General features: G+C 37.2%; 1 protein-coding gene across 2 annotated transcripts in view; it reads left to right on the plus strand.

Moving 5' to 3' along the window:
* The window catches only part of tbc1d20 (TBC1 domain family, member 20), a 22,802-nt gene extending 5,032 nt beyond the window's left edge, over window positions 1–17,770 (plus strand). The window contains exons 3-9 of one of the 2 annotated variants that reach the window (XR_013815881.1): window positions 1,673–1,753; window positions 6,518–6,704; window positions 9,007–9,108; window positions 9,178–9,319; window positions 12,252–12,424; window positions 14,953–16,366; window positions 16,887–17,027. Coding sequence is in view for 1 of the 2 variants with exons in the window: in XM_079808077.1 (XP_079664203.1) it covers window positions 1,673–1,753; window positions 6,518–6,704; window positions 9,007–9,108; window positions 9,178–9,319; window positions 12,252–12,424; window positions 14,953–15,214 (947 nt within the window). In the remaining variant the exon portion in view is untranslated. Of the gene's footprint in view, window positions 1–1,672; window positions 1,754–6,517; window positions 6,705–9,006; window positions 9,109–9,177; window positions 9,320–12,251; window positions 12,425–14,952 lie in introns of both variants that reach the window. The other variant, XM_079808077.1, reaches the window with a different exon arrangement.
* The last annotated feature ends 2,335 nt before the right edge of the window (window positions 17,771–20,105 follow it).

The following is a 20,105-nucleotide window of genomic DNA, read 5'->3' on the forward strand; positions in this document are numbered from 1 at the left end:
TTTTACTTACACAATAAACTGTGTTTAATTTAATTCCCATTTAATTCATAGTCAGGAGGAAAGAGCAGTATTAGACACATATTCAATAAAGTATCAGGGTCATAATAGTTCACTAAAACATAAAACATTTTTTTTACTTAAAATTAAATAAATATTAACTGAAATTTAAGATAAATAAATAAACTTATTTGAAGCTTTAGCTTTACCTGATATGGCCTACTGACTAAAATAAATACAAAGTTATAAAAACTATATAGATGTTTTTAAAAAAGTGAATTGAGCTCTTTCGTGTATTTTTAATGTCAAAGACAAAATTATGTAAAAATTAAATGGAGCTTAAATGCTTAAAGGGTTAGTTCAGCCAAAACTGTAAATTGTGTGATTAATGACTGAGCCTCATGTGGTTGGACACCCGTCAGACCTCCGTTCATCTTCAGACACAAATGAAGATATTTTAGTGTAAATCTAATGCTCTGAAAGGCCTCCATTGGCTCAACTTTACACTCTCAAGACCCTTAAAAGACACTAAAGACTAAAGTTACAAAGTCCATCTCACTACAGCGGCTCTACAATAACTTTATGAAGACGAGAATAGTTTCTGTGCGCAAAAAAACCCTAAATAACGACTTATATAGTGATGATGATTTCAAAACACGGCATCATGAAGCTTCGAAGCGTTATGAATCAGTGAGTCGATTCAGCGGTTCGGAGCGTTATGAATCAGTGAGTCGATTCAGCAGTTCAGAGCGTTATGAATCAGTGAGTCGATTCAGCAGTTCAGAGCGTTATGAGTCAGTGAGTCGATTCAGCGGTTTGGAGCGTTATGAATCAGTGAGTCGATTCAGCGGTTCGGAGCGTTATGAATCAGTGAGTCGATTCAGCGGTTCAGAACGTTATGAATCAGTGAGTTGATTCAGCGGTTCAGAGCGTTATGAGTCAGTGAGTTGATTCAGCAGTTTGGAGCGTTATGAATCAGTGAGTGGATTCAGCGGTTCAGAGCGTTATGAATCAGTGAGTCGATTCAGCAGTTCAGAGCGTTATGAATCAGTGAGTCGATTCAGCAGTTCAGAGCGTTATGAATCAGTGAGTCGATTCAGCAGTTTAGAGCGTTATGAATCAGTGAGTCGATTCAGCGGTTTGGCGGTTTGACACGCGATCCGAATCATCATTCGACTCACTGATTCATAACGCTTCGAAGCTTCATGATGCCATGTTTTGAAATCGTCATCACTATATAAGTCGTTATTTAGGGTTTTTTTGCGCACAGAAACTATTCTCGTCTTCATAAAGTTATTGTAGAGCCGCTGTAGTGAGATGGACTTTGTAACTTTAGTCTTTAGTGTCTTTTAAGGGTCTTGAGAGTGTAAAGTTGAGCCAATGGAGGCCTTTCAGAGCATCAGATTTACACTAAAATATCTTCATTTGTGTCTGAAGATGAACGGAGGTCTGACGGGTGTCCAACCACATGAGGCTCAGTCATTAATGACACAATTTACATTTTTGGCTGAACTAACCCTTTAATGTATTACAATTGAACTAAACTCATTAGATTTTAGGAGACTAAAACTAAAAACAATTCAGGTGACTAAAATATGACTAAAACTAAATCAAAATTTGCTGTGAAAATGAACACTTCCGGAGAGAGGGAAGTAACTCTCGTTTTCCTCCTCAGAGCCGGTGGATCGGGACACGAACAAGGACTTCACTCAGGTGCTGCTGGACGTGCAGCGGTCGCTCCGCCGCTTCCCTCCAGGTGAGAAACACACGCCGGATCCGGACGGGCATTTTCCCAAAATATTGTATTCGAATATTAGGGCTCATAAAAAAAACGAATATTCTAATATTTGTTTATTTAAATGACGTTATTTTGAGAAAATGAGACGTTTTTTTTTTTTTTTTGTTACTTATTTTTTTTTATTTTGAATGTTCTTCAAATCTCCTTTTACAACAATTACTTGCACACAATATCCTTTACAGAGGATCATAACATTCACCAGGGTTCCCACTCGTCCTGGAAAACCTGGAAAATTGATGACAAATTTTCCAGTCCATGGAAAATTAGAGAAAATGTAAAATGTCCTGGAAAATCTTGTTGTGTGGGAAAATTCTTAAAAAAAAAAGTTATTTCTCTAGCCGAGTATAAAGAGTTTATCGCTGGCCCAAACAATTAGCGCTAGTTGCAGAAAGCACATGTTCAGGAACGCTGAGTTTGATGCGTGTGAGTTGTATTTTGAATAATGACGTTTAGTCTTGTGTTAGCTAATGCTAATGCTATAACTGCTCAAATGTATGCAGTGAATGTTAATTCGTAAGCTGCTCCCTAATCACATCATTTTGATATAAAGTCACATTTGTGTGTTATAAAGTCAGAATTGCGTGAAATAAACTCGCAAGTCTTTTCTTCACAGTTGACTTTTTTGCGCAGTTGCGAGTTTATATCTTGCACTTCTGTCTTCTTTTCTCAGAATTGTGAGATCTAAACTGCAATTGCAAGTTATAAAGTCCAATTCTGAGGAAAAAAGAATTGCGACAATTTTCGCGTTTATATCACAAATATGTAAACTCGCAATTGCGAGAAAGTCAGAATAGCGAGATTAAAAGTCTCAATTACCTTTTCTTTCTATTCTGTGGTGTAAACAAGCTTCCATAGTCATAATGTATGATTAAGAGCTCATATTGAAAAATGCTGGATTGTTAAGTAATGGCAATAAACTGGACGGCTTTTAAAGACTTAGAAAGCAATATTTGGCATGATTTAGAAAGCAATATTTGGCGTGATTTAGAAAGCAATATTTGGCATGATTTAGAAAGCAATATTTGGCGTGATTTAGAAAGTAATATTTGGCGTGATTTAGAAAGCAATATTTGGCATGATTTAGAAAGCAATATTTGGCATGATTTAGAAAGCAATATTTGGCGTGATTTAGAAAGCAATATTTGGCATGATTTAGAAAGCAATATTTGGCATGATTTAGAAAGCAATATTTGGCGTGATCCTTGTCTTTTATTCCCGCCGTAGTAAAATTGAAAATGTCCTGGAAAAGTGCCGGAAAATGGCTGCTGAAAAAGAGCGGGAACCCTGATCCACGCATCCTTACTTGTATGATCAATTCCACAGAAAAATATGTCCAAAGGTACAAGGAAAAGAAGAAATAAGAAATTATTAACAACATTTAAAATGAACAATTTGAACAAACCAAACATCAACTTAAAACAAAACATGGGTTGTATTCAAGTTCCCCAAGACGTTGTCGTCACCATTTCTGAACAAATTTATGATTAGGGTAATATACACAACAAGCTTACGTTATCTTAAGGTTTTCATTCAGTTCAAAACATTAAACAATATGTGTAAATAAAAAATGTAGGCCTAAAGAACAAAAGCATTATTAGCTCAAGCAGCGCAAGCGGAATAAACGCTAATAAAGCAGAGCGTGCCAGTTATCGTGCAGAACCTACATATACACTCGACTCTGAATATGGTTATAGTGTTTATAGCTTCACATTATAATGTTGAGAAAAACACTAATATCATGTGGATGATGATATTCTCGGGTGGGAAAACGAGCCCCGCTGACAGACGGATAACGGTGTTCAGCGAAGTTTCTGTGTTTTCTGTTCTTAAACCTTCGACAAAACAACGAAGCATTGGTCTCGAGATCATTTTGCTATCATATACGTTATCTCCAGTGATGGGAATAACGGCGTTACAGATAAACGGCGTTACTAACGGAATTATTTTTTTCGGTAACAAGTAATCAAATGAATGACTGTTTCTCCCGTTACAACGGCGTTAGCGTTACTGAGGGGAAAAAACGCGGCGTTACTATTATTGAGCTCAGGCTCTCTGTCTGTCGGACCTGCAACGTGTGTGTGTGTGTGCGCGCGCGCGCGCGCGCGCCTGCATGCCATGCGTGTTGGGGGGTGGGTGGGGTTATACACATAACTGATGATGATTGGTGGGTGGGAGACAAGGTTGAGGTTGATAGGTTGAGTTCACACACACACACACACACACATCTATGACACACACGCACTCGCACAGTCAAACACACCAAGTCCAACGACTTCAAAGGTAGCTTTCGCAAACTGGAAGTATGCGCTACTTTTCCCTCGTTGAGGTGAAAGGTCAGAATGTTTATGTGCAACTTATGCCCAGGAGGAAAGAGTTTCTCCACGTCGGTAAGTAATTCTAATCTAATGAAGCCTCACATCATCACATGATGCCACAAAATTAGTGGCTAAAAAAACCCAGGCGATAACGTGAGCTCCACTACTAAAGGAGTAGTTTAGTACTGATAATATTTACACTATAGTAGGCCTACTGATAATATTTACAATAATGTACTGAATTTGATTGGTGTCTCTCACATTGTCCCACAGCAACATTACAATAGTGTACATTAATGTACAATAATTTATTCTATTTAGTGTCCAATTCATTCATTTAACATATTTAATATTGGGGGCATCCAAGTTTTGAAAAAAAACTTTCCCTGGTAATTAGTTACTTTTATGATGATGGAACTCAGTTACTAACTCAGATACTATTTGTAAGAAGTAACTAGTAACTATAACTAATTACTTTTTTAAAGTAACGTGCCCAACCCTGGTTATCTCGTTCTCAATCGGGTCCAGCTGCTCTTACCTGCACTCGTGATGCAGTGATGGACCGCTGTCCTCATTCCACTGGTGCTTGGATTTGATGTGATTTCTCAAACTCTGTTTCATTAATTAATTTTATCAGAAGTAACTCCATTTTGTTAGCTCATTTTCAATGTTCTTCTAAGTAATTCCAAACATCGCGAGGCAGACGAAGACATTATGTGATCAAATACACTTAACTTATTAACACGCTCCACAGCGCCACCCAGTGGATTTAGTAATAACTGTGAGTTTTATGCTGCGTTCTGTTGTGAACTTCTGTTGTTTCTTGAAGTAGAGACCAGGAGAACTTGGATAGGTTTTTCAGCAGGATTCTTTATTGAGAAAAACGTGCTGTCTTTCCGTTGAGGTTCCAAGTCTGACTAAAGCCAGTTGAACATTGTATTTTATGTACATTTCAAGGGGAGGGGTTATACAGCAGGGGGAGGGGTTATACAGCAGGGGGAGGGATTATACAGCAGGGGGAGGGGTTATACAGCAGGGGGAGGGGTTATACAGCAGGGGAGGAGACATAGGAAAATAGAGACACACCCCAAACATTCCTGTCTCATCAGCCGTAATTCAATCAGCATAACCGTGTCATTCAAACGCAGAGATGCTAATCCAATCACTCAGGCAGTATTGCTCTAAACTTGTCATGGTAAATAGTCAGGAAGTGCATAAAGACAAAAGCCTTAATGTCTCAAACACTTACACAGCCTCTCCTTAGAATTTCCTCAAGTTTACTTCAAAATGTAGAACACAAATATAGATAATGTTTTCAGTTATATTCCATTACATTGTAACCTATATATAACAATGCTTAAATTTGTAATCCAACAGTTCACACCAAACGCGAATAGAGCGTCAGGAGCGAGTGATTTCAATGTTAAGTCAATGGAAAGGCGTGTTGACGCGCGTCTGGAGGTCCCGCGGCGCGGAAGGTGCGTTTCGCGCATCGTGAATTGAGCGTCTTGCGCGATACGCACGTTACACGCGAGTGGTGCTTCTGTGCATTCACGCGTTTGAAGCGAATTTGCGTCTGACGCCCGAGTTCAAAAATTTAAACTTTGGCGTCAATTCGCGCCGTGTTAACCAATCAGGAGCCTGCTCGCTGCGGTCACATGGTGAAGTGACGATGAGAAACCCCGCATAAATTAAAAATACTACTATTGTGTCATAAAATTTAGTTTTAAGACTTTTTCAGGTGGGAATGTAGTGGTTTAAAGCTCAAATCTGTGGTTTATTTATAAAGAGAGCGCCTATTTTAAAAAAATAATCTTGTCTGTGTGGAGTTGTGAGCTCCAGGCGATCAGCGGCGCTCATTAACCCCAGCGAGAGCAGCCTTTCTTCGGCCAGTTCTTCTGCCGTCTGCCGCTGCTCTGATGGCCTGTAGTGGCTCGTCTTGTGTGGATCTAACGGCTGATCTTTGGTTTTCTATCATTTGTTTTCTGCCAAATCGTTTTGACTGAGGGCAAAGAGAAGTTTCATAACTTTATATTTTAAGGATATTTAAATATACATGCAGTGAAGATAATGTAGGCGTCGCCTGGACCACGTGTGTGTGGCTATTAATGCTTAATATATATTTTTTATGAAAATGAAAAGAGGCAGAGTGGTGTTTTATGACATATTTCTCCTGGAGCGCCTTCAACGCGCATCAATTTCACTTCAAACGCTCGATTTATACACGCGTCCAATTCACTGTGGATGCGCGAATGCATTCATTTATCATGGATTCACTGCATTTACGGCCAGAAAAGCAATATAGTAAAATTCGAATAGTATTTTTATTTTTCGAATATTAATTACAGATTGAATATTCGTGCACACTCCTGTCTAAACTGCTGCTGTGTGTCTCTACGGGACGCAGGGATGCCGGACGAGCAGCGGGAAGGCCTTCAGGAGGAGCTGATCGACATCATCCTGCGGGTGCTGGTGAAGAACCCTCAGCTGCACTATTATCAGGGTTACCATGATATCGTGGTGACGTTCCTGCTGGTGCTCGGGGAGCGGCTCGCCACCGCCCTGGTGGAGAAACTCTCCACTCACCACCTCAGGTGCCAACATTACAGATATACACACACACACACACACACACACACACACACACACACACACACACACACACACACACACACACACACACACACACACACACACACACACACACACACACACACACACAGGGGGGGGTTTGTGAAATGTGGGGACTTTCCATTTGCGTAATGGTTTTTATACCGTACAAACCGTATTTTCTATCCCTTTACACTGCCCCTAAACCTACCCATCACACACACACACACACACACACACACACACACACACACACACACACACACACACACACACACACACACACTGCCCCTAAACCTACCCAACACACACACACACACACACACACACACACACACTGCCCCTGCCCCTAAACCTACCCATCACACACACACACACACACACACACACACACACTGCCCCTGACCCTAAACCTACCCCTCACACACACACACACACACACGCACACACACACTGCCCCTGCCCCTAAACCTACCCAACACACACACACACACACACACACACTGCCCCTGCCCCTAAACCTACCCATCACACACACACACACACACACACACACACACACTGCCCCTGCCCCTAAACCTACCCCTCACACACACACACGCACACACACACTGCCCCTGCCCCTAAACCTACCCCTCACACACGCACACACACACTGCCCCTGCCCCTAAACCTACCCCTCACACACACACACACACACGCACACACACACACACGCACACACACACTGTCCCTGCCCCTAAACCTACCCATCACACACACACATACACACACACACACACACACACACACACACACACACACACACACACACACACACACACACACACACACACACACACACATTACAGAGATCTACAGGTGCTGGTCATATAATTAGCATATCATCAAAAAGTTGATTTATTTCACTAATTCCATTCAAAAAGTGAAACTTTTCAGCACAGACTAATATATATTTCAAACGTTTATTTCTTTTAATTTTGATGATTATAACTGACAACTAAGGAAAATCCCAGAAAATTAGAATATTACTTAAGACCAATACAAAGCAAGGATTTTTAGAAATCTTGGCCAACAGAAGAGTATGAGCATGTCCAGCACTCAATACTGATAGCTTTTTCTATGGGGTTAAGGTCAGGTGAGTTTGCTGGCCAATCAGGAACAGGGATACCATGGTCCTTAAACCAGGCACTGGTTGCTTTGGCACTGTGTGCTGGTCCCAGTCCTGTTGGAAAATGAAATCTGCATCTCCATAAAGTTGCTCAGCAGCAGGAAGCATGAAGGGCACTAAAACTTCCTGGTATACGGCTGCGTTGACCTCTGACCTCAGAAAACACAGCCGACCAACACCAGCGCATGACATGGCACCCCAAACCATCACTGACTGTGGAAACTTCACACTGGAGCTCCAGCAGTGTGGATTGTGTGTCTCTCCTCTCTTCCTCCAGACTCTGGGACCCTGATTTCCAGAGGAAATACACAATTTACTTTCATCAGAGAACACTTTGTCCTGTCTGTCTTTAGCCCAGGCGAGACGCTTCTGACGCTGTCTGTTGCTCAAGAGTGCGACAGCTGAAACCCATGTCTTGCACACGTCTGTGTGTAGTGGTTCTTGAAGCACTGACTCCAGCTCCAGTCCACTCTTTGTGAATCTCCCCCATTTTCCCCCTTTTTTGAATGGGTTTTGTTTCTCAATCCTCTCCAGGGTGCGGTTATCCCTATTGCTTGTACACTTTTTTCTAGCTCATCTTTTCCTTCCCTTCGCCTCTCTATTAATGTGCTTGGACACAGAGCTCTGAGAACAGCCAGCCTCTTTTGCAATGACCTTTTGTGTCTTGCCCTCCTTGTGTGTCAATGGTCATCTTCTGGACAGCTGTCAGGTCAGCAGTCTTACTCATGATTGTGTCGCCTACAGAACTAGACTGAGAGACCATTTAAAGGCCTTTTGCAGGTGTTTTGAGTTCATCAGCTGATTAGAGTGTCTTCAATATTCAACCTTTTCACAATATTCTGAGATACTGAATTTGGGATTTTTCTTAGTTGTCAGTTATAATCATCAAAAATGAAAAGAAATAAACATTTGAAATATATCGGTCTGTGCGTAATGAATGAATATAATATACAAGTTTCACTTTTTGATTGGAATTAGTGAATTAAATCAACTTTTTGATGATATTCTAATCATATGAACAGCACCTGTATATTAGCGGGGTAAATTATGCAGGCAAAACATCATGAAACGGTTTAAGCGTGTTAATGTGTGAGATGTTTTCCGTCCATCTCCAGGGACTTTATGGACCCCACTATGGACAACACCAAACACATCCTGAACTACCTGATGCCCATCATCGAGCGGGTCAACCCTGAGGTGTATGACTTCATGCAGCAGTGAGTCTCCGCCCGTCGTGCTGAAGGAGATCTGATGAGTTCTTCCCTCATGTGTCTTTATCTCCTCAGAGCTGAAGTCGGCACCATCTTCGCCCTCAGCTGGCTCATCACCTGGTTCGGACACGTGCTGTCAGATTTCCGTCATGTGGTCCGGTTGTACGATTTCTTCCTGGCCTGCCACCCCCTCATGCCCATATACTTCGCTGCTGTGGTACGTCTCCTTCTTCTGGAAGTGGGTCAGCTCTCTTTAGGCCTGAGTGAATAATGGACGCATTCTCTAACGCTCCGCATCCCAAACCTGCCGTCCACCTAAACTACCAAACATCCCGTTTGGGGACTAAACACTCATTGATTTATACACTAAAATAAAGAAAGAAGAAATTATATTTTGCATTGAAAAAATAGTTTGGACCATTATGATTTAGTGCATTGTGACATTAAAATGCCATACAATTAGATATTATTAAAAAATGTTTTTAAATCAATTGTCATTACTATAATGCTACAAATCTCATTGTTATTGCCATAACATAAAACAGGATATTATTTAATGATTAAAACAAATATTTTTCATTACTGGAATACAAAAATTTTTTTTTTATAACCATTAACATAATGCAAAAAATCTCATTATCATTACCATAAGATAAATATTTAATATAAAAAAAAAAATGTCATTACCATAATACAGAAAAAGTAATTATCGTTACTATTGCATACAATTAAATATTTCATATTTTTCTAATTTTAATTACCATAATGCAAAAATGTAAAATGTGTAAAAAAAACAAACATGAAATGGGATATTATTTAATATTTTTTTTTAAATAATTGTCATTACCGTAATACAAAAAATTGTCATTAATATGCCATAGAATTAGATATTACTTAACATTTAAAATACTATAATGCAAAAAACATCATTGTCATTACCATAACATGGGATATTATTATTATTATTATTATTATTTTTTAAATGTGTCGCTACCTTATGCAAAAAAATTTGAATTATCGTTACCATAATGCATTAAGATTGTTTTGTAAAATATTAAATAATTTGTCATTACCATAACATAAAATGGGATATTATGTAATATTTGGAAAAGTATGTGTCATTAATATGCCATACAATTAGATATTATTTAATATTTTAAAAAAAATTATTACTATAATGCAAAAAGATCTCATTGTTATTGCCATAACATAAATATTTGTCATTACTGTAATACAAAAAAAGTAATTATCGTTACTATGGCTTACAATTAAATATTTCATATTGAAAAAAAAAAACTAATTTTAATTACCATAATGCAAAAAATGTAAAATGTGTAAAAAAACATCAAACAAAAAAATATATATTTGTCATTACCGTAATTGTCTCATTGTCATTAATATGCCATACAATTAGATATTATTTAATTTTTTTTTAAAAACATTGTTATTACCATAACATAAAATGTGATATTTTTTTTTATTTAAAAAAAGGTAATTACCGTAATAAAATGTTTTTATTGTCATTACCATCATGCATTTAGATATTACTTAACATTTAAAAAAATCATTGTTATTACTATAATGAAAAAAAATCATTGTTATTACCATAACATGGGATATTATTTAATATAAAAAAAAATGCATTACCGTAATACCAAAAATTATCATTAATATGCCATAAAATAGATATTAGATATTTTAATCCAATCTTCAATACCACATTGCAATTAGATATTTAATAATTAAAAAACATTATTACTATAATGCACAAAATCTAAATGTCATTACCATAACATTAAATGGGATATTATTTAATATGTAAAAAATATTTGTCATAACCGTAATTTTCTCATTGTCATTAATATGCCATACAATAAAATAAAATAAAAAATTATTACATAACATAAAATGTGATTTAGATGCATTTAGATATTACTTAACATTTAAAAAATAATTGTTACTACTATAATGCAAAAAATCATTGTTATTCCCATAACATGGGATATTATTTAATATTTTTTTTAAAAATTGTCATTACAATAATTCCAAAAATTGTCATTAATATGCCATAAAAATAGATATTAGATATTTTAATCCAATTGTCAATACCACATTGCAATTAGATATTATTTAATATTTAAAAAAACATTATTACTAAAATGCAAAAAATATAAATGTCATTACCATAACATAAAATGGGATATTATTTAATATTTAAAAAATATTTGTCATTACCGTAATTGTCTAATTGTCATTAATATGCCATACAATTACATTTTTAAAAAACATTGTTATTACCATAACATAAAACGTGATTTTTTTTATATTAAAAAAAAGGTGATTACCGTATTACAATTTTTTTTATTGTCATTACCATCATGCATTTAGATGTTACTTAACATTTAAAAAAATAATTTTTATTACTATAATGCAAAAAATCGTTGTTATTACCATAACATGGGATATTATTTAATATTTAAAAAAAAAAATGTTATTACTATAATGCAAAAAATCTAAATGTCATTACCATAACATTAAATGGAATATTATTTAATATGTAAAAAATATTTGTCATTACAGTAATTGTCTCATTGTCATTAATATGCCATACAATACAATTTTTAAAAAACATTGTTATTACCATAACATAAAATGTGATTATTTTTTTATATTTAAAAAAAAGGTGATTACCGTAATACAATTTTTTTTATTGTCATTACCATCATGCATTTAGATATTACTTAACTTTTTAAAAAATCATTGTTATTACTATAACATGGGGTATTATTTCATATTTAAAAAAACATTTAAATAAAATTGTCATTACTGTAATTCCAAAAATTGTCATTAATATGCCATAAAAATAGATATTAGATATTTTAATCCAATTGTCAATACCACATTGCAATTAGATATTATTTAATATTTTAAAAAACATTATTACTATAATGCAAAAAATCTAAATGTCATTACATAACATAAAATGGGATATTTAATATTTAAGCAATTTATATTTGTCATTAGCATGATGAGAATCTTATTCTCATTACTGTATCATAAAATGGCTTATAATTAAATACTGTAAAAATCTCATTAATTTAAAGAACTGTAAAGTACATTAACCCGAGATGAACATCCTGGTCCTGCAGATCGTGCTGCACCGCGAGGAGGAGGTGCTGGAGTGTGAGTGTGATATGGCCATGCTTCACCACCTCCTGTCCCACATCCCAGAGGACCTTCCCTACGAGACCCTCATCAGCCGAGCCGGAGATCTGTTCGTCCAGTTCCCTCCCTCTGAGCTGGCCAGAGAGCGCAGTCCGCAGTGAGTGTGTGTGTGTGTGTGTGTGTGTGTGTGTGAGTGTGTGTGTGTGTGTGTGTGTGTGTGTGTGTGTGTGTGTGTGTGTGTGTGAGAGTGTGTGTGAGAGCGCAGTCCGCAGTGAGTGTGTCCTGCCTGCTCTGAAGGCTTCTCTCACAGCACATTAGGGTTGGGTACCGAAACCCGGTGCCAATATGGTATCGGTTCAGGCACCATTTAGGCACCGGTACCGTTTTAAAAGTATCGGTTCAGGCACCGGTACCGTTTTAAAAGTATCGGTTCAGGCACCGTTTAGGCACCGGTACCGTTTTAAAAGTATCGGTTCATGCACCGTTTAGGCTCCGGTACCGTTTTAAAAGTATCGGTTCAGGAACCGTTTAGGCATCGGTACCGTTTTAAAAGTATCGGTTCATGCACCGTTTAGGCACTGGTACCGTTTTAAAAGTATCGGTTCAGGAACCGTTTAGGCATCGGTACCGTTTTAAAAGTATCGGTTCAGGAACCGTTCAGGCATCGGGACCATTTTAAAAGTATCGGTTCAGGAACCGTTCAGGCACCGGTACCGTTTTAAAAGTATCGGTTCAGGAACCGTTTAGGCATCGGTACCGTTTTAAAAGTATCGGTTCAGGAACCGTTTAGGCATCGGTACCGTTTTAAAAGTATCGGTTCAGGAACCGTTCAGGCATCGGGACCGTTTTAAAAGTATCGGTTCAGGAACCGTTTAGGCATCGGGACCGTTTTAAAAGTATCGGTTCAGGCACCGTTTAGGCACCGGTACCGTTTTAAAAGTATCAGTTCAGGCACCGTTTAGGCATCGGTACCGTTTTAAAAGTATCGGTTCAGGAACCATTCAGGCATCGGTACCGTTTTAAAAGTATCGGTTCAGGAACCGTTCAGGCACCGGTACCGTTTTAAAAGTATCGGTTCAGGAACCGTTCAGGCATCGGTACCGTTTTAAAAGTATCGGTTCAGGAACCGTTCAGGCACCGGTACCGTTTTAAAAGTATCGGTTCAGGCACCATTTAGGCACCGGTACCGTTTTAAAAGTATCGGTTCAGGCACCGGTACCGTTTTAAAAGTATCGGTTCAGGCACCGTTTAGGCACCGGTACCGTTTTAAAAGTATCGGTTCATGCACCGTTTAGGCTCCGGTACCGTTTTAAAAGTATCGGTTCAGGAACCGTTTAGGCATCGGTACCGTTTTAAAAGTATCGGTTCATGCACCGTTTAGGCACTGGTACCGTTTTAAAAGTATCGGTTCAGGAACCGTTTAGGCATCGGTACCGTTTTAAAAGTATCGGTTCAGGAACCGTTCAGGCATCGGGACCATTTTAAAAGTATCGGTTCAGGAACCGTTCAGGCACCGGTACCGTTTTAAAAGTATCGGTTCAGGAACCGTTTAGGCATCGGTACCGTTTTAAAAGTATCGGTTCAGGAACCGTTTAGGCATCGGTACCGTTTTAAAAGTATCGGTTCAGGAACCGTTCAGGCATCGGGACCGTTTTAAAAGTATCGGTTCAGGAACCGTTTAGGCATCGGGACCGTTTTAAAAGTATCGGTTCAGGCACCGTTTAGGCACCGGTACCGTTTTAAAAGTATCAGTTCAGGCACCGTTTAGGCATCGGTACCGTTTTAAAAGTATCGGTTCAGGAACCATTCAGGCATCGGTACCGTTTTAAAAGTATCGGTTCAGGAACCGTTCAGGCACCGGTACCGTTTTAAAAGTATCGGTTCAGGAACCGTTCAGGCATCGGTACCGTTTTAAAAGTATCGGTTCAGGAACCGTTCAGGCACCGGTACCGTTTTAAAAGTATCGGTTCAGGCATCGGTACCGTTTTAAAAGTATCGGTTCAGGAACCGGTACCGTTTTAAAAGTATCGGTTCAGGAACCGTTCAGGCACCAGTACCGTTTTAAAAGTATCGGTTCAGGCACCGTTTAGGCATCGGTACCATTTTAAAAGTATCGGTTCAGGCACCGTTTAGGCATCGGTACCGTTTTAAAAGTATCGGTTCAGGAACCGTTTAGGCACCAGTACCGTTTTAAAAGTATCGGTTCAGGAACCGTTCAGGCATCGGTACCATTTTAAAAGTATCGGTTCAGGAACCGTTCAGGCACCGGTACCGTTTTAAAAGTATCGGTTCAGGCATCGGTACCGTTTTAAAAGTATCGGTTCAGGCATCGGTACCGTTTTAAAAGTATCGGTTCAGGCATCGGTACCGTTTTAAAAGTATCCGTTTAGGCACCGGTACCGTTTTAAAAGTATCGGTTCAGGCATCGGTACCGTTTTAAAAGTATCCGTTTAGGCACCGGTACCATTTTAAAAGTATCGGTTCAGGCACCGTTTAGGCACCGGTACCGTTTTAAAAGTATCAGTTCAGGCACCGTTTAGGCATCGTTACCGTTTTAAAAGTATCGGTTCAGGAACCGTTTAGGCACTGGTACCGTTTTAAAAGTATCGGTTTGCCACCGGAATCGAAAAAAACTCAAACGATACCCAACCCTGCATGTCTCACACACTCTTCTCTTGTGTCCAGAACCGCTGTGTCCACCTTTAAAGACTTTGAGCTGGCGTCCACTCAGCAGAGGCCGGACACGGTGCGGAGGCGGAGGCGGGTGGAGCAGCAGCGCTCACTGGACTCCACCCAGCGCAGCACAGTGGGCGTCGTCCAGACCACGGGCCGGCGAATCATGAGGCTGGCGGTCATGGGGCTGACCGTAGCGCTGGGGGCCGCAGCTTTAGCCGTGGTTAACTCCGCCCTGGAATGGGCCCCTAAGCTGGACTTACTCTTCCCGTGAAGGAGCAGAACGTCTCCATTTGAGGACGCAACTTTGTCATTTTGCCTTTTTTTTAGTATTTATACTCGTCAGACTAATGAATAAAATATTGTACTTATAGTTATTATAATTAAACACGTTTTTTTCGCTAGAGTCTGAAATGAAACACACATATTCCCAGGATCCACTGAGGACGAGCGTCAATGTACAGTAGAGGTAGGGACACGCCACGCTCATTCATGAAACGCCAGGGATTTCTGTAAATATCAGACTTTTTACATAAGAATGCTTTTATGAATAATTAAAATTATTGTGCATTGTTCGGAATTTTTTTTTTAATGTCAATTGTCACATGGAAATTCATTTTGAGTCGAATGCGATATCTATAAACACAACAAAAATTGTAAAACATTAAGTAAAAATTGCTTTGCAAAAACAAATTTTCACTTAAATTGTAACGTTTAATTCAACGCGGAAATTTACATCGAATAGCTTGAAAAACACCATATTTGTGCGGTTTTTATACATGAATTTCATGCTGTTAATCTGTCAATGGTTATGTCAATTGTCGTGCTCACTTGAATGTCAAAGCTACATACAACATACATGTGAATTTCAGAAAGACTCGCATAAATGATCGTCGCATTGATTCATTCAATTCCGTGTGACAATATACAAAATAGTTTTACCAACAATGTACATTAACTTTTGAAACTAAACCGTAATTGCTAAATTGCTGCATTAAATTAAATGCGAAAAATGACATAATGATTTTACGAGTTATGTACATATATTACGATAGTTTAACGTAATTTATGACATTCGTGTACTTTGCTAGTAATATAGTTTTTATGTAAACTGACTGAATTGAATGCAACAAATTAGTAATGATAGTTTTATTCATGTACACTTTTTTTCTTCCGTAAAACTATTTTTACGTACATTTTTATGCTGAATTTACTGCAAAAATTTACGTAAAAATGCTGTTATGAACTGTACATAACAATAGTTTAAGGGAGTTTTTGTTTTGAAATTCGTGTACAAAAAAAAGTTGTTCGTAAAACAATATTAACGTAAATTTTTACACTGAATTTACTGCAACAATTTACGTAAAAATGCTTTTACGAACCATGCTCATAACAATAGTTTAAGGGAGTTTTTGTTTTGAGAATCGTGTTCAAAAAATTTTTGGGTAAAAAAAAATTTACGTACATTTTTACGCTGAATTTATAACAACAATTTACATAAAAATGCTTTAATTTACTTTGCTCATAACAATAGTTTAAGGGATTTTTTGTTTTGAGAATCGTGTACAAAAAAACTGTTGGTAAAAAAAATGTACGTACATTTTTACGCTGAATTTATGACGACAATTTATATAAAAATGCTTTAATTAACTTTGCTCATAACAATAGTTTAAGGGAGTTTTTGTTTTGAAATTCGTGTACAAAAACATTTTTCGTAAAAAAAAATTACGCTGAATTTACTGTAACAATTTACGTAAAAATGCTTTATGAACCGTACATAACAATATTTTAAAGGAGTTTGTTTTTTAATTTGTGTACACATTTTTTTTTCACTAAACAATTTTGACGTAAATTTTTACGCTGAATTTACGACAACAATTTACGTAAAAATGTTTTTACGAACCATTCTCATAACAATAGTTTAAGAGAGTTTTTGTTTTGAAAAGCATGTACAAATGTTTTTCGTAAAACTATTTTGACGTTTACGCAATTATGGTTTTATGAATGTCCTTTGTAAAACCATCCATTTTGCGTCAGTTTACATTTTGCTTTTATGAGCAAACGTTTTTGTTTTGAAATTCATGTACAGAAACAAAAACGGTTGATATACATTGTTCGTAACGTCATTCTTATGTAAATTAACGCACAAATGCAGCAATTTACAAATGATCTGTGCAGAAATGATTAACTTGTGTTTCATGATTGAGCTGCCTCGTGTTTTATCTAAATAATATATATCTATCTATCGAGACCAAAATGTTTTTAGAGCCCCTGTTTAGTGAGTTGGCAGGAATCTCGTGTTGTGCCGGTAAAATCTTCGTTAAGAAGCGAGTATATGAACAGTGCTTTTATTCAATTCTCTGGTAATGTTTTTGAAGTAATTTTTTTTCACTAAATTTCATTTTTTTCATCTCCAAATCACATTAATTGCAGCATTTTTTGTGATAAGTAATAATCATAGAACACAACAAGCTTTTAAAGGAACACGGATGAGAAATTAATAGATTCGCAAACGGTCAAACTCAACTGTTCAACTCTAGAGGAGATAAATAATGGCGTTAGCGGATCCTGTGAATGCTAAACGTGAAATACGCCATGTTCACGACTGATCAACATCTAATCATAGAGAACAATCTTTTCTGTTCTTCTTATATCGCTTGGTTGAAATAACACACAATATTACTGTTTATGACCACATGATCACTGCTTTGCGTTAATTTTGCACTAAAGAACTAAAGCTTCTTTCTTATGTTTTGCACTTTGAGAGCTTGTTATGAGTCGTCTCTGGTTGATCATGTTAATATGTTTAAATAAAGAGGAAAGTAAAGCGATCTGTGTGTTCATTTAAAGCTCATTATATTAACCCTCTGCTGCTCTTGGTTTAGGGGTCGCATTGGTCGTCTTCCCGCTCATAAGTGACCGCACACCTAAACATTAAACTTCCTCCACCCCAGTAAAAAACAATTTTTCTTCAATAATATTTTTTCTTTTTAATTTTGTATTTTGAGATGATTTGATGATATTTTTTAATATTTATGCAATAATTATGGTCTATTTTTGCCATTAATTGAAAATTATACAAACTTTTTTTTATTTTATTGCAGTATTTCAGGTTAAAATAGAGACCAGGGGCCCGTTCTTCGTACGTCGCTAACTCTGTTAGCTGGATTTGATGACGATTTGACATGTTCTTGGATTGTTTGGTTCTTCGAAGCTCATCCTGGACTTGTTGTCATAGTAACAGCTCCGTAATCTTAAACCTGCTCGAGCGGCTTATTTCACGTAAACTGGATTAGATTTGCATCTTGAGGTGATGCTTAAAATCTGTCCCAGCCACTGCTACTTTATTACAAGAGTTCATTACTGAACCAGGGGCAATAATAATCATTTTAAATAATAATAATAATAATAATATAAAAATGTTATATTGTATATGTATATGAGAATGTATAATACTATAGACACAGCCACTTGATTGAGCGATTTATTTGTGATGGAATAATTACTTTATATAATTTTGTTTTTATTGCTTTACACACATGTTGTACAGTTACTCTGAGCCGTGCATTAAGTGATCACGGATATTATGGGATGGCTTGATGTAGCGCAAGAGATGATAATTTGATCTTGACCATTAAGAAACTTGAATACGGTCACGTTACAAATCTGCTCCAAATTGAATTAAAAATTAAATTAAAACATTGAAATAAAAATGTAAAGGGTGTACAAATACTGTATAAAATCGTGAATATAAATAATTGGTAATCATGTTAAAAAAACAAAAAAAACATTTATCATTGATCTATTATATCTTGTATGTTGGTTTGGTGGTTTGGCTGTTTCCTTATAAAGGTCCAGATATTCGTGGGGTTTTTATTGTATAATTTGTCAAGTTTTTTGCCAGGTGGCTTTTTTAATTATATGATGTCATTACGTTGCTGTCTTGACGCCAGCCAATCGCTGCATTGCTGATCGCGGTTTCGAGTATCGATGCATTTTCCCTCTTCACGGAACACAAGAACGCGCAGTGATCTTAGATCATTTAATCCAGATATATTAATCCAATCCGCAAATTCATTTGAAGAACCAAATTAGCCAGAGATCAGTTATTACGATTAAAAGATCTGGGATCTGTCAAATCATCTCAGATGTAATAAGCGAGGTACGAAGAACGGACCCTAGGCCTTCAGAATAATTTGTTTTGAAGGCAGATTAGCCCCTCTTTTGGAATTATTTAAGAAATCATAACCACTAGAGTCTCTATGGAGAGGCTTGAGCATTCACTAGTTCTCTTTTGAACACATTTAATGATTTTTTTTTTGTGATGGATTTGAATCTATATTTTAAAAATCTCAAAGACTATTTATTATAGTTTTAGATATATATATATATAGTTTTAGTTTAAGTTTTAGATATATATTTTTTTGTTTGAAATATAGATTTTTTTTTTTTGTGACTTTGTGTTTTTGCAGATTTCCCAGTAATTTTCTATGGTGGTCATTTTTGGGAGTGGGAGTATTTAAAAAAAAAAAAAATGTACGACCTCAATTGTTTGTGTGTGTCTACAGTCCTAATGCTAGAAAAGTCACCAAGTTTCATATCATTCTGATGAAGCTGTGAATTTTTTTTTATTTATTCAAAATGTGGTTCATAGGCTCAGTTTTTCGTGTGAGTGTGTTAGTGTGAGTGAGTGAGTGAGTGAGTGAGTGTGTGTGTGTGTGTGTGTGTGTGTGTGTGTGTGAGTGAGTGAGTGAGTGAGTGAGTGAGTGAGTGAGTGAGTGAGTGAGTGAGTGAGTGAGTGAGTGAGTGAGTGAGTGAGTGAGTGAGTGAGTGTGTGTGTGTGTGTGTGTGTGTGTGTGTGTGTGTGTGTGTGTGTGTGTGTGTGTGTGTGTGTGTGTGTGTGTGTGAGTGAGTGTTTGTGTGCGTGTGTGTGTCAATATCACACTCTTGCCCCCGGTTTCACAGACAATGCTTAAGCTAGTCCTAGACTAAAATGCATGTTTGAGCTGTTTTAACTGAAAGAATCTTGCACTGACAAATCTTAAAATATGTCAGTGGCATTGTTTTGTCTCAAGATGTACACCAGTAATGTTTTTTTCTTGGGCACGTTTATAAAAGTTACTTAAATGTCCTAATTGAACTAAGGCCTAATCCTGGCTTAGTCT

Source organism: Gobio gobio (genome assembly GCF_949357685.1).
Source record: "Gobio gobio genome assembly, chromosome: 24".
Taxonomy (NCBI): Eukaryota; Metazoa; Chordata; class Actinopteri; order Cypriniformes; family Gobionidae; genus Gobio; species Gobio gobio.